Source organism: Trachypithecus francoisi, unplaced genomic scaffold, assembly GCF_009764315.1.
Source record: "Trachypithecus francoisi isolate TF-2019V2 unplaced genomic scaffold, Tfra_2.0 Lachesis_group3, whole genome shotgun sequence".
Taxonomy (NCBI): Eukaryota; Metazoa; Chordata; class Mammalia; order Primates; family Cercopithecidae; genus Trachypithecus; species Trachypithecus francoisi.
Window position 1 is genome coordinate 99,194,879 of NW_022681468.1, and position 15,908 is coordinate 99,210,786.

General features: G+C 44.9%; 1 protein-coding gene across 1 annotated transcript; it reads left to right on the forward strand.

Annotated features, from left to right (window-relative positions):
* Positions 1–14,279: 14,279 nt before the first annotated feature.
* Positions 14,280–15,676, forward strand: LOC117070222 (probable ribosome biogenesis protein RLP24). Its single transcript, XM_033189031.1, has one exon. It carries the CDS (start codon positions 14,329–14,331, stop codon positions 14,818–14,820), a length of 492 nt encoding a protein of 163 aa, XP_033044922.1. The 5' UTR covers positions 14,280–14,328; the 3' UTR covers positions 14,821–15,676.
* Positions 15,677–15,908: the final 232 nt, after the last annotated feature.

Consider the following 15,908-nt stretch of genomic DNA (forward strand, 5'->3'; position numbering starts at 1 on the left):
ATTGTACTCCAGCCTGGGCAACAAGAGCAAGACTCAGTCTCAGAAACAAAAACAAAAACAAAAACAAAAAACAAAACACTGTCCAGAATCCTCTTCTGGCCCCAGAGAGCCTTAAGGATCTATGGTTTGGGTCCTGCAGCTTCACAATATACATGACATATTTCCTTTTTAAAACATTTAAAATATTTTATATCTTTTTAAAAATAAAATTTACAATAATTAAAATAATTTTTAATTTAAGACTGGGCCTCACTGTGTTGCCCAGGCTGGTCTCAAACTCCTGGACTCAAATGATTCTCCCGCCTTAGCCTTCCAAAGTGCTGGGATTGCAGGCATGAGCCACTGCACCTGGCCACATGACATATTTTCAATGTACTTTTCCTGTGTCTGTTTTATGCCCTGAAGGATGGACAGGGTGGGGACAGAGCAGGGAGGGTAGCAACACAGAATTTGGCATGGGCTGGACTCCCTGATGGAGATGGTGGTTGGGGTGGGGCTGTTAAATGGGGCAGAAGTGAGGTGGCAGGAAGGCAGACAGCCTAGATGACCTGAACCTGAATTCTGGCCTCCAGCTGGGAGACCTTGGGCAGGTCACTTAGAAACTCTCCAGCCTCCCTTAACTCTTGAAAATGAGAATGTTATTGTGAGAATTAAAAAGAAACATGTTTAAAGCACTTAGCATGGTCCCGGACACGTTTTCAATCCCCATGAGTTTTATTGAATTATTAAATAGGAGAAACAAATTAGAAACTCAGGAATACCTGAATACAGTCTGAGTTCATTCAGAAATGAACATTTGATCCACTAAGGGAGTGTCTGATTTTCAAATGACTTATCTTACTTCATTTAATAATATTTAATTGACTTAGAATGGCAGAGTATGGGCTGTCTTGGTTGGAAAGGACATTAGGCAGGGCTTGCAGTGTGGCCACAGGAATCCTAGGCTCAGCAGAGCTGCCTCAGTGCCAGGAAGGCCCAGTGAGCAGAGTTCCAGGGATTTGCCCCTGAAAGAAGTTTGTAAGCCCCACAGCTCAATGCATAAACCCGTTCTGATGTTCCTGGTATGAGACTGAGGCCCTTCTTTGAATAATTCTGTAACATTAGACATCATTACCTTTCTTTATTGGAAGAGGAATCTACTGCCCTGTCATGGCCATCTGCGTCCAGCTTCTAGACCTGATTTCTAGAATTCTCCATTTTTTTTTTTAACTTTAACTTCATTTTTTTTTTTTTTTTTTGTAGCAATGGGGTCTTCCTATGTTGTCCAGGCTGGTCTCAAACTCCTGGGCTCAAGCACTCCTCCTGCCACAGCCTCCCAAATTGTTGGGATTACAGGCATGAGCCACCGCACTTGGCTGAATTCTTCATTCTTAAGGAACAGCTTCCAGCATAGCCCACAGGAACTGCAGGGTTCTGCCCCGTGGGCCCTCCTGAGGAAGCTGGGGGACTGACAGCTCCTGCTGAGCCTCAGAAGAAGGAAGGAGCCCAGCATCCTTGATAATCCATTTTTAGGCCGAGGTGGGTGGATCACTGAAGGCCAGGAATTCGAGACCAACCTAGCCAACACGGTGAAAACCCATCTCTACTAAAAATACACAACTTAGCCAGGTGTGGTGGCACATGCCTGTAATCCCAGGTACTCTCAGGAAGCTGAGGCATGAGAATTGCTTGAACCCGGGAGACAGAGGGTGCAGTGAGCTCAGATCATGCCACGGCACTCCAGCCTGGGCAACAGAGGGAAACTCTGTCTCAAAAAAAAAGAACAATTTTTTTGAGAAATTCATATTGAAGTCCAATAACTCAGGGGCCAGAGGCCTTTGAGACAGTGAGCTCTGTCCTCTGTGAAACCAGAGCTTGTTATACAACAGGCTGTAATTAATATCACCAGGAGTCTGAAAGACTCCCCATCACTAATAAAAAATGAAAGCCATCTGGGCCCAGTGCCCAGAGCCTGAAGACTCATGCCAGGCCGGGATCCTCCAGCAGACAGCGCTCAGAGGGACAGGACAAGTCAACCATGCCCCCACAGTCCCAGCCTCCAAATTGCAGAACACAGCCCTTCCCCATCTGGTTTTCTCAGCTAGAGCAGGGCACGCACCAGAAGACCTGCTTCTTCAGGGTGTGAGCCACTCAGAGGAGAGACCTGGGCGTGTTGCGGTCAGGTAGGGGAGAGGGAGACTGGGGCACCCGCTTCAGGAGTGGATTTCCTTTGATTCTCAACTTGCACATCTGTTTGTTGCCCATTTTGCGTGGATTGGGCTTCCACTCTTGTGCAGGGCACATGGGTTCAGCCAGAACTTTCCTGCACACTGCTGCCACATTCACTTGCTGAAAACACCTCTCAAATCACACCACTCTTTTGCTCAAGAACCTGTAACGACTCCCTATGTCCATGGTATCAGGTGGACTTTGCTGACTGGTGTCAAGGCCTTTGTTAAATTGCCTGCCCTGTTCCAATCTGCATAGTCTCTACATAGGCAGGCTGGTCTCCCTCTTTGGCTGCCCCAAACTGCCACCCAGTTTCTATTCCATAAAATGGCACCAGTTGTGCCCACCTCCTAGAGTTACCGTCATGTGGCTTAAACAAGAGAACACATGTGAACCACACACCTGGTATATAATAGGCAGTTAGAGTATGTCAAATGTTTGTGATGTCGCTGCTGCCACTGAACTCATTCCTTCCTTTGTAACTTCCCCCTTCCCTTCCCCCAACCAAAACGTTTCTGCCCTTTACAGCTCAACTCAAAGCTCCTCTTCCTCTTGGAAGTCATCCAGGATCACCATGTAACTGTGTTTCCAAACCTGGGGCACTTCAGAATCACCTGGGTTTTCTTTTTTTTTATTCTTTTTTAATTTTTTTCCTTTTTTTTTTTTTGCATGGTTAAACATTTTTTTGGTGGTAACAATTTTTTATTTTTTATTTTTTACCATCATAACCATTTTTAACGTAAAATTTACCATCCTAACAACTTTTTTTTTTTTTTTACAGACGGAGTTTCACTCGTCACCCAGGCTGGAGTGCAATGGCATGGTGTCGGCTCACTGCAACCTGTACCTCCCAGGTTCAAGCGATTCTCTTGCCTCAGCCTCCTGAGTAGCTGGGATTACAGGTGCCCACCATCATGCCTAATTTTTGTATTTTTAGTAGAGACAGGATTTCACCACATTGGCCAGGCTGGTCTGGAACTCTTGACCTCAGGTGATACATCCGCCTTGGCCTCCCAAAGTGCTGGGATTACAGGTGTGAGCCACCGTGCCTGGCCTCTCATAGTGGTTTTGATTTTCACTTGCTGGATGATTAGTGATGTAAGCACTTTTTTATATACCTGTTGGCCATTTTTATGTCTTCCTTGAGGAAATGTCTGTTCAAGTGCTTTGGCAAATCGAGTTACTTGTTTTTCTATCACTGAGTTGTAAGAGTTTGTTGTTGTTTTGTTGTGTTTTGAGAGAGTCTCGCTCTGTCACCCAGCCTAGAGTGCAGTGGTGTAATCTTGGCTCACTGCAACCTCTGCCTACTGGGTTCAAATGATTCTCCTGCCTCAGCCCTCCAAGTAGCTGCGATTACAAGTGCCTGCCACCACACCCGGATAATTTTTCTAGTTTTAGTAGAGACGGGCTTCATGAAGTTTGGCCAGGCTGATCTCGAACTCCTGATGTCAGGTGATCCACTCGTCTCGACCTCCCAAAGTGCTGGGATTACAGGCATGAGCCACTGTGCCCAGCCATCTTTTTTTTTTTTTTTTTTTTTTTTTTTTTCTTGAGATGGAGTTTTTGCTCTCTTGCCTAGGCTGGAGTACAGTGGTGTGATCTTGGCTCACTGCAACCTCCGCCTGCTGGCTTCAAGGGATTCCCCTGCCTCAACCTTCCGTGTAGCTGGGATTACAGGCGCCCGCCACCACGCCTGGCTAATTTTTGTATTTTTTGTAGAGACCCAGTTTTACCCTGTTGGCCAGGCTGGTCTCAAATGCCTGAAGTGCTGGGATTACAGGAGTGAGCGAGCCACTGTGCCAGGCCGAGTTGTAACAGTTCTTTATACATTTTGAATACTAATTCCATGTCAGGTATGTGGTTGGCAAATATTTTTCTCAGTCCATAGACTGCTTCCCATTTTGTCTTCTTTGCTGTGCAAAAGGTTTTTTTCTTTAATCTAGTCCCATTATTTATTTTTGCTTTTATAGCTTGACCTCTTGGTGTTATATTAAAAAGTAATTGCCAAGACCAATGTCAAGGAGCTTTTCCCCTGTGTTCTTATCTAGGAGATTTATGATTTCAAGTTTTACATTTAGGTCTTTTATCCATTTCGATTGATTGTTATGTATGCTGTATGATAAGGGTCCAATTTTGTTCTTCTGCATGTGAAAATAGTTTCCCCAGCACCATTTGTTGTCTTCAGTTCTGATTTTTTTTTATTTTGTTTTATCTTTTGAGATAGGGTCTCACTCTGTTGCTCAGGCTGGAGTGCAATGGAGAAATCATGGCTCACTGCAGCCTCAACCTCCTGGGCTCAAGGGATCCTCCTGCCTCAGCCTTCTGATTAGACGAGACTCTATCTATTAGATTAGATAGAGACAGGGTCTCGCCATGTTGCCCAGACTGGTCTCAAACTCCTGGGCTCAAGCAATCCTCCCACCTCAGCCTCCCAGAGTATTGAGATTACAGATGTGAACTGCTGCACCTAACCCATTTCTGATTTTAGTTGCTTGAATCTTCTCCCTTTTTTCTTTGTTAATCTAGCTAAGGGTTTGTCAACTTTGTTGATCTTTTCAACAAATCAACTCTTAGTTTCATTGATTTTTTTCTATTGTTTTTCTATTCTCGATTCCATTTATCTCTGTTCTGAACTTTATTTCATTCCTTTCACTAGCTTTGTGTTTACTTTGTTCTTTTTCTAGTTCCTTGAGGTGTAGAGTTAGGTTGTTGGTTTGTGATCTTTTTTCTTCTTTTAAAAAATATATACACATTTTTTATATACGTGTCTTTCATTTTCTTTTTTTCAAACAGAGACAGGGTTTTACCATATTGTCTAGGCTCTGGTCTCAAACTCCTGGGTTCAGGTAATTCTTCTGCCTCGTCCTCTCAAAGTACTGGAATTAAAGCATAAGCCACCATGCCTGGCTCTTTCTTCTTCTATTATTTATTTATTTATTTAAAGACAGGGTCTCACTCTGTCACCCAGTCTGAGTGCAGTGGTGCAATCATGGCTCACTGCAACCTCAGCCTTACAGGCCCAAGTCATTCTTCTGCCTCAGCCTCCCAGTAGCTGGAACTACAGGCCTGCTTCACCATGCCCTTTTTTTTTTTTTTTTTTTTTTTTAGTGACGATGAGATCTCACTATGTTGAGTGATTGCCCAGGGTGGTCTTGAACTCCTGGCCTCAAGCAATCCTCCCACCTCAGCCTACCAAAGTGCTGGGATTACAGGTGTGAGCCACCTCCCAGGACCTCTCCTCCTCCTCCTCCCCCTCATCTTCTTCTTTCTTCCTCTTCCTCTCCTCCTTCTCCTCCCCTTCCCCCTCCTTCCCCTTTCCCTTCTCCTTCTCCCCCCTCCCCCTACTCCCTCCTCCTCCTTCTTCTCTCTTCCTCTCCCTCTTCTTTCTTCATCATTGTCATCATCTTCTTCTTCTTCTTTTTTTTCTGTTGCGACAGTCTGGCTCCATCGCCCTGGCTGGAGTGCAATGACACAATCTCTCAGCTCACTGCAACCTCTCCCTCCTGGGTTCAGGCGATTTTTGTGCCTCAGCCTCCCGAGTAACTGGGATTACAGATGTGCACCACCATGCTAATTCTTTTTTTTTTTTTTTTTTTTTTTTTTGAGACGAAGTCTTGCTCTGTCGCCCGGCTGGAGTGCAGTGGCCGGATCTCAGCTCACTGCAAGCTCCGCCTCCTGGGTTTAGGCCATTCTCCTGCCTCAGCCTCCTGAGTAGCTGGGACTACAGGCGCCCGCCACCTCGCCCGCTAGTTTTTTTGTATTTTTTTTTTTTTTAGTAGAGACGGGGTTTCACCGTGTTAGCCAGGATGGTCTCTATCTCCTGACCTCGTGATCCGCCCGTCTCGGCCTCCCAAACTGCTGGGATTACAAGCTTGAGTCACCGCGCCCGGCCAAACATGCTAATTCTTGTATTTTTAGTAGAAATGAAGTTTTACCTTGTTGGCCAGGCTGGTCTCGAACTCCTGGCTTCAAGTGATCCAGCCGCCTTGGCTTCCCAAAGTGCTAGGATTACAGGCATGAACCACCACGCCTAACGTTTTCTTCTTCCTCTTCCTCTTCCTCTTCCTCTTCTTCTTTTTGAGATGGAGTCTTGCTCTGTCGCCCAGGCTGGAGTGCAATGGTGAGATCTTGGCTCATTGCAACCTCCGCCTCCTCCTCCCGGGTTCAAGCAATTCTCCCTGCCTCAGCCTCCCGAGTAGCTGGGATTATAGGCTCCCGCCACCATGTCCAGCTAATTTTTGTATTTTTAGTAGTGACAGGGTTTCGCCATGTTGTCCAGGCTGGTCTCAAACTCCTGACCTCAGGTGATCCATCCCTCTCAGCCTCCCAAAGTGTTGGGATTACAGGCATGAGTCACCTCGCCTGGCCTCTTCTTTTTTAATGTAAGCATTTGCAGCTATAAATTTCCCTTATCCCATAAGTTTTGGTATGTTGTGTTTTGTTTTGTTTTCTTTTCTTTTTTTTTTTTTGAGACGGAGTCTTGCTCTGTCGCCCAGGCTGGAGTGCAGTGGCCGGATCTCAGCTCACTGCAAGCTCCGCCTCCCGGGTTTACGCCATTCTCCTGCCTCAGCCTCCGGAGTAGCTGGGACTACAGGTGCCCGCCACCTCGCCCGGCTAGTTTTTTTTGCATTTTTTAGTATAGACAGGGTTTCACCGTGTTAGCCAGGATGGTCTCGATCTCCTGACCTCGTGATCCACCCGTCTCGGCCTCCCAAAGTGCTGGGATTACAGGCTTGAGCCACCGCGCCCGGCCATGTTTTGTTTTCATTTGTTTCAATATATTTTCTAATTTCCCTTGTGATTTCTTATTTGACCCTTTGGTTATTTAAAAGTGTGTTGTTTTATTCCCACCAATTTATGGATTTTCCCAATTTTTCTTCTGCCTTTGATTTCTACTTTCATTCCATTATTTTGAGACGGAGTCTTGCTCTGTCGCCCAGGCTAGAGTGTAGTGACTTGATCTCAGCTCACTGCAACCTCCCCATCCCGGGTTCAAGCAATTCTCCTGCCTCAGCCTCCAGAGTAGCTGGGATTACAGGCATGCGCCACCACACCTGGCTAATTTCTTTGTATTTTTAGTAGAGACAGGGTTCCACCATATTGGCCAGACTGCTCTCAAATTCCTGACCTTGTGATCTGCCTGCCTCGACCTCCCAAAGTGTGGGATTACAGGCGTGAGCCACCGCGCCCAGCCTCATTCCATTGTTATTAAAACAGATGCTTTCTATGATTTCAATCTTTTAAAATTTATTAAGATTTGTTTTGACCGGGCTCGGTGGCTGAAGCCTGTAATCCCAGCACTTTGGGAGGCCGAGACGGGCGGATCACGAGGTCAGGAGATGGAGACCATCCTGGCTAACACGGTGAAACCCTGTCTATACTAAAAAATACAAAAAAAAAAAAACTAGCCGGGCGAGGTGGCGGGCGCCTGTAGTCCCAGCTACTCGGGAGGCTGAGGCAGGAGAATGGCGTAAACCCGGGAGGCGGAGCTTGCAGTGAGCTGAGATCCGGCCACTGCACTCCAGCCCGGGCACAAAGCAAGACTCCGTCTCAAAAAAAAAAAAAAAAAAAAAGACTTGTTTTGTGGCCTAACATGTGGCATATCCTGGAGAATGTTCTGTGCACCTGCGAAGAATATATATTCTGCTGTTGTTGGGTGAAGTTTTCTACAAATCAGTTAAGGTGAATTGTTCTACAGTGTTGATCAATTATTTCCTTATTGATCTTCCATCTGGTTGTTCTATTTTTTTCCTTTAAAAAATTATGCTATATTTTAAAAGATAATACATTGACATCAGCCGGGTGCGGTGGCTCATGGCTGTAATCCCAGCACTTTGAGGGGCCGAGTCATTCTCAGATCACTTGAGGTCAGGAGTTTGAGACCAGCCTGACCGTAATGGTGAAACCCCATCTCTACCAAAAATACAAAAATTAAGGCCGGGCGCAGTGGTTCATGCCTATAATCCCAGCACTTTGGGAGGCTGAGGTGGGCGGATCACCTGAGGTTGGGAGTTCGAGACCAGCCTGACCAACATGGAGAAATCCTGTCTCTACTGAAAAATACAAAATTAGCCAGGTGTGGTGGCACATGCCTGTAATCCCAGCTATTCGGGAGGCTGAGGCAGGAGAATCGCTTGAACCCGGAGGTGGAGGTTGCCATGAGCCAAGATCACGCCATTGCACTCCAGCCTGGGCAACAAGAGCGAAATTCCATCTCAAAAAAACCCCAAAAAACAAAAAAGCCAGGTATAGTGGTGCGTGCCTGTAATCCTAGCTACTCAGGAGGCTGAGGTACAAGAATCACTTGAACCTGGGAGGCAGAGGTTGCAGTGGGCGGAGATCACACCACTGCACTCCAGCCTGAGCAACAGAGCAAGACTGTCTCAAAACAATCAAACAAAACAAAACAAAGATAATTCATTGACATAACTCAGAGTTGTTTTTCGTTTTTTTTTTTGAGATGGAGTCTTACTCTGTCACCCAGGCTGGACTACAATGGTGCCATATCAGCTCACTGCAACCTCTGCCTCCCGGGTTCAAGCAGTTCTCCTGCCTCAGCCTTCCGAGTAGTACCTGCCACTACGCCCAGCTAATTTTTTGTATTTTTAGTAGAGATAGGGTTTCGCCACGTTGGCCAGGCTGGTCTCAAACTCCTGACTTCATCATTCACCCACCTCGGCCTCCCAAAGTGCTGGGATTACATGTGTGAGCCACTGTACCCGGTCGGCTCAGACTTTTAAAAATACAAAAGGTCTTTCGATTTCTGTCTCCCAGCTGCCATTTCTCCTTCCTAGAGGCGTCTAGTGTTACCTGTTTCTTAGGTCTATTCTTGAGCATTTTAAACAAAATATATATATCTGGTGTCCTTCCTAGAGTTTTTGATGCAGTTAGGTCTGGGATGGGTTTGGAAAACTGTGTGTGTGTGTGTGTGTGTGTGTGTGTGTGGTGTATATATAAAAAATAGAGATGGGGTCTTGCTATGTTGCGCAGGCTGATCTTGAACTCCTGGACTCAAGCAATCCTCCTGCCTCAGCCTCCCAAATTGCTGGTATTACAGGTATGAACCACTGCCCCCAGCTTCCTCTGTCATTTGTTTTTTTTAGAGACAGAGTCTCCCTTTGTTGTCCATGGTGATCGTGAAGTCCTGGGCTCAACTGATCCACCTGCCTTGGCCTCCAAACTGTTGAGATTTCAGTTGTGAGCCACTGTGCCCAGCTCTCCCTTGTTATTTTTTGATGGGAAAAAAAATGGAAGCATTCTGAATTCTTTGTGAGGTGTGTTTTACTGTGGCTCAAGCCTGGAGACCTGTGGAATTGGTTTATTTTAGGGGAGGCAGTGAGGCTTGGGGAGGTCACAATTGCTGACTTCTGAGAGTCTAAGGAAGATGGTATAGGGTCATTTAAGATCTTTGAGGTCCAGAGACACATTTACTTTTGGAGGCCCCACCCCAGGTCACATGAAGCATATTAAAAAGCATCTATACCCACAGTTAAATATAATTTATATCTAACAACATAACAGTCACATTGCCATTGCCTATTTGGCAAATGTTACATTTTGCAGACAGTTAACATTTATTGTGATTGTGCCATTTGTATTTTTCGGAGTCAATCTTTTCTGTCTTCTTGTTGGTTATTTTTTAGCTTGCAAACATTTTGTTAGACCTTGGCACTTTGCCACAGTGCCTGGTGGATGGAGCGATGTGGGGTGTGCCAAGGCCAGTGGGTGGCACTTTAAGAGAGCCTGTGTTGGCTCAACAGAGGGAGCTTTCTAACCATAAGGGAGCTGCCTCTACCAGAAGAGCTTCCTGTTCCTGGAAATAATTTTATTTCATCTAACATCTAACTTAGCACCTGGTGCATGCCAGGCCCTGTCCCACCATCAGAAATGCTGCAGGAAGAATTACTGTCCTCAATGGGAAGCAGGAAATGTGGTCTCTGGAGTCCCTTCCAGTCTAGTGATTTCACAGGTATGGGGGCATTGTCTAGCAGCTTGCTAGTCAGTGTGATTCCTGGGGCAGCAGCAGCAGCAGGATCAGTCAGGAGCTTGTTATAAATGTGAATCTCAGGCTTCACTCAGACCTACTAAATCAGAATCTGCATTTTTACAAGATCCTCCATAATCATGTGCATATGACAGTTTGAGAAACAGTACTCTCATTCTCAGACAAACTTTGTTGATCTTACTAGCAATGCCAGTCCTGGGCTGAACACAGCTATAAGTTTAAGGGCTTATTTGTAATTTAGGGAGGAGCCATTGCCCTGATATTAACTGATAACCACCAGTGCATCTCCCACGGACAACTGAAAGCCCCAACAGAGCCTGCTAAAGGCTCAGCCAGGGACCTATATTCTGGGGTCTAGGGTCCGTGTAGGGAAGGGGCCTGCTGAGGGCTCACTGTCAGTCTCAGGGCACCCTCTGTGTTTGCAGAACCCCATTCTCTCCTGCACAAGAAGTCTCCTTGACTGTCCTGGGGTTAGCATAGGGCAGTCCATGGCATTCTTTGATCTGTAGGCCAAGGGCAGTTGCTGCTATGAGAGGTCTGTCATTGCGGGAGGGCAGAGCAGCGGGCACATGGAACTTGGGAAGGATGGAATCCTGAATTTCTGTTCTACATTTTACATGCCATACTTGCAAGATGGAATGCCAGTCATAGTCACTTCCTCCCTAGACATCTGTCAACTGCCCTACTGTGTGCCCAGCACTTGGCAAACATCATCTGATTGATCTGCGCAACTGATCTCCCTAAAGTGGGATGGCAGCTGAGGCTCACGTGGGTGAGGTGACTCGCTCAGGCTGTACAGGGGCCTGGACTGCAGGCCTGATTTGAAAATGCCCAGATGTGGAGCCTGGAAGGGCTCAACGTGGTCAGAGGCAAGCAACGGGGAAGTTATAGATCAAGCAGGAAGGTGAGCATGTGGCAGCCCGGCACTGGCCCTCAAAGAGTTTGTGGTCCTCAGAGTGTTAGGCAAATGCCCATGTGACTGAAATAGGGTGGAAGAACTCAGAAGATGGAGCCTTGGCTCCTGGGTGGCCACAAAGTTACCAAAGAGCTGTGATCTCCCTCTCAGGGAACCCCTTGAAGGGCCCCGTGATGAAGAGAATGCTCCTGGGCCTTAGCCAGGGCCTCCTGTCTGCAAAGCCTGGGCAAGGCTCCCCACTTGTATGCTTTCTAGCGGTTTCCGTTTTTTTTCTTTATTATTATTTGAGACAGGCTCTCACTCTGCTGCCCAGGCTGGAGTGCAGTGGCACGGGATCATAGCCCATTGCAGCCTTGACCTCCTGGGCTCAAGTGATCCTTCCACCTCACCCTCCTGAGTGGCTGGGACTACAGGCACATGCCACTATGCCCGGCTAATTTTTGTATTTTTGTAGAGACAGGGTTTTTCCATACTGTCCAAGCTGGTCTCAAACTCTCCTGGGCTCAAGCAATCCACCCGCGTTGGCCTCCAAACGTGCTGGGATTACAGGCATGAGCCACCATGCCTGACTGTTTCTGGCTATTACTCTTAATAGCTTAGCTGATTCTTTTAGATTATTTTAGTATCTCTCTCTCTTTTTTTTTTTTTGAGATGGAGTTTCGCTCTTGTTGCCCAGGCTGGAGTGCAATGGCGCAATCTCGGCTCACTGCAACCTCCGCCTCCCAGGTTCAAGCGATTCTCCTGCTTCATCCTTCTGAGTAGCTGGGATTACAAGCATGAGCCACCACGCCCGGCTAATTTTGTATTTTTAGTAGAGATAGGGTTTCTCCATGTTGGTCAGGCTGCTCTCGAACTCCCGATCTCAGGTGACCTACCCGTCTCAGCCTCCCAAAGTGCCGGGATTACAGGCATGAGCCACCACACATGGCCTATTTTGTATATCTTATCGTTCTGATTTTTATTGTTCCCAATTATTTTTCCTTACTAAATGGTTTCATTTTCTCGTTTACCCTTTCAAATCTTTCAAGTTTTCTGGTTTCCTTTCACATACCCTTAATTATCTGTTTTTATTGTATTTTCCTTTAATTAAAAACACTGGCCAGGCGCAGTGGCTCACGCCTATAATCTTTGGGAGGCTGAGGTGGAAAGATCACTCAAGCCCAGGAATTGGAGACTAGCCTGGGCAACATAGCTAGATCCCGTCTCTATAAAATATCAATTAGCTGGACATGGTGGCATGTGCCTGTAGTCTCAGTTACTCAGGAGGCTGAGGCAAGAGGGTCACTTGAGCCCAGGAGGGTGAGGCTGCAGTGAACCATGATCTTGCCACTGCACTCTAGCCTGGATGACAGAGTGAGACCTTGTCTCAAAACAAACAAACAAACAAACAAAAGAAAGGTCATTTTTTCTGACTAGAAAATTTTGTAGTAATCTATTTTTATTTCTAATGTTTGAAAAATATAGGAAAGGGTAAAAAACAAAATTAAAATATAGGGATAACAACCATTGTTGTTTTATTCCATTCTCTTCGACTATTTTTTTCTTTCTTTCTTTTTTTTTGAGATGGAATCTCACTCTGTCGCCCAGGCTGAGGTGCAGTGGCGTGATGTCAGCTCACTGCAAGCTCTGCCTCCTGGGTTCATGCCATTCTCCTGCCTCAGCATCCTGAGAAGCTGGGACTACAGGTGCCCGCCACCTCATCCGGCTAATTTTTTGTATTTTTAGTAAAGACGGGGTTTTACTGTGTTAGCCAGGATGGTCTTCACCTCCTGACCTTGTGATCCGCTTGCCTCGGCCTGCCAAAGTGCTGGGATTACAGGAGTGAGCCACTGTGCCCAGCCGACTATTTTTTTCTACACATAAACACAGACATCACTCTAACACCTTGTCGGCAATATGTTGTAAATAGTTTTCTGTGATTCGATGTTTGTAGAAAAAACTTTTTGTTTGTTTCTTTTTGAGATAGAGTCTCGCTCTGTTACCCAGGCTGGAGTGCAGCAGTGCAATCTCTGCTCACTTCAACCTCTGCCTCCCAGATTCAAGCGAATCTTGTGCCGCAGCCACCCAAGTACCTGGGACTACAGGTGTGTGCCACTACACCTGGCTAATTTTTGTATTTGTAGTAGAGACAGAGTTTCGCCATGTTGGCCAGGCTGGTCTCGAACTCCTGACCTAAAGTGATCTGCCCACCTCAGCCTCCCAAAGTGCTGGGATTACAGGCGTGAGCCATGGCACCTGGCCGGAAAAAAAATTTATTTATTTAATTAATTTGTTTGTTTATTTATTTATTTGAGATGGAGTCTCACACTGTCTCCTGGGCTGGAGTGCAATGGCACCATCTTAGCTCACGTGATCTGCCTCAGCCTCCGGAGTAGCTGGGATTACAGGCACACACCACCACACTCAGCTAATTTTTTGTATTTTTAGTGGAGGCGGAGTTTCACCATGTTGGCCAGGCTGGTCTTGAACTTCTGACCTCATGATCCCCCTTGGCCTCCCAAGGTGCTAGGATTACAGGCGTGAGCCATCACACCCGGGCAAAAACTTTATTTTAAAAAATAAAGTTGCATGTGTTTTCTATGGAAACTGCAAACAATACTGATGGGCATACAGCAAACAGGAAAAATATTTCCTCCATCATACTCACACCTGGTTCCTGGGAAAACCGGCCCCAAAGTAACTAACCACTATGAACTACAGTCTATCCTCCATATCCACAGATTCTGTATCCATGGATTCAGCTAACAGTGGATCAAAAATATTTGGATCTGAGTACTTTACAAGGCAAAAGCGGCAGATAGCTTGAGACCAGGAGTTTGAGACCAACCTGGGCAACATAATGGGAACCCGTCTTCACAAAAAATACAAAAAATTAGCCAGGTGTGGTGGTGTGTGCCTGTAGTCCCATCTACTTGGGAGGCTGAGGTGGGAGGATCGCTTGAGTCTGGGAGGTTGAGTCTGTGTTGAACTGTGACTGTGCCACTGCACTCCAGCCTGGGTGATAGAATGAGACCCTGTCTCAAAAAGAAAAAAAAAACTATATAGATATATATATACAGTTATATATAGTTATATAACTATATATAACTATATATGTACTTCAGAAAAAAGAAAACCAATATAATTTTTAAAATGTAAAAATAATGTCACTTCCTCTCAAGCTTGGCGTTTGTTTGGTGGGGTCCCACGCGGGTTCAACATGTGTATCCAGAAGTGTTATTTCTGTTCGGGGCCCATCTACCCTGGACACGGCATGATGTTCGTCCGCAACGATTGCAAGGTGTTCAGATTTTGCAAATCTAAATGTCATAAAAACTTTAAAAAGAAGCGCAATCCTCGCAAAGTTAGGTGGACCAAAGCATTCCAGAAAGCAGCTGGTAAAGAGCTTACAGTGGATAATTCATTTGAATTTGAAAAACGTAGAAATGAACCTATCAAATACCAGCGAGAGCTATGGAATAAAACTATTGATGCAATGAAGAGAGTTGAAGAGATCAAACAGAAATGCCAAGCTAAATTTATAATGAACAGATTGAAGAAAAATAAAGAGCTACAGAAAGTTCAGGATATCAAAGAAGTCAAGCAAAACATCCATCTTATCCGAGCCCCTCTTGCAGGCAAAGGGAAGCAGTTGGAAGAGAAAATGGTACAGCAGTTACAAGAGGATGTGGACATGGAAGATGCTCCTTAAAAATCTCTGTAACCATTTCTTTTGTGTACATTTGAAAATGCCCTTTGGATACTTGGAACTGCTAAATTATCTTATTTTTTACATAAGGTCACTTAAATGAAAATTAATTAAAATACATCTTTCCTACATTCCTTCTACATAACATCAGATATTACGGATGTTAGATTGCATCTCAGTGTTAAATCTTCACTGATAGATGTACTTACGTAAATCATGAAAATCCTACTTATAACTATAGAAGTGAATTGTGGATGTAAAATGGTTATGCCATTTGAATAATGGCACTAGGCAGCATTTGTATAGTAACTAATGGCAAAAATTCATGGCTAGTGATGTATAAAATAAAATATTCTTTGCAGTAAAATATTCCCTTTGTTAATGTTATAGAAGGGGGGATACAAAAAGGAACTAACAATTTGTATGGCAGTATCAGATATTATTTTTGTTTTAGTATTTCATGTTTTGGTTTATTTGCATCTTAGAAGAGCATAATGACATTGTTTGATGAAACCTAAATTATGCTGGACTGTTTTGACCTGGTTTAACCCTTCTGATAGGTAGCTGTGGATGTTGGGGATAAGAACTGAATAATCTTTGCCTGGAGTGACACTATACTCTAGAATTTCCACTTTGGAGAATACTCAGTTCTCACTTGTGATTCCTGGTAGAACAAACTTTATTTTTCTAGCCCAGCAATGATCTAGAAGCAGAGGAATCCCAGCGCCTTTTAAAAGTTATTATGTGGTTTTCTTTTAAAAAGCTCCTGATTTTGGAAGGTAGAATTTATGGGTACAACATATGTTCATTATTTGTACTTAAAATAAAACCATTTAAAAAGTAAAAAAAAAAAAAAAAAGTAAAAATACAGTATAACAACTATTTACATAACATTTACATTGTATTAGATATAAGTAATCTAGAGATTATTCAAATTATATGGCAGGATGTGCATAGGTTATATGCAAATAAGGGACTTGAGTATCTGAGAATGAGGATTTTGGTATCCATTCATTGGATTGATCCTGAATCAATTCCCCGAGGATACTGAGGGACAGCTGACTGTATATAGCATACATCCTTCTAGACCG

Excerpts from the sequence above, each read along its gene's own strand:
- LOC117070222 (XM_033189031.1), top strand. The coding sequence starts at position 14,329 with ATGTGTATCCAGAAGTGTTATTTCTGTTCGGGGCCCATCTACCCTGGA.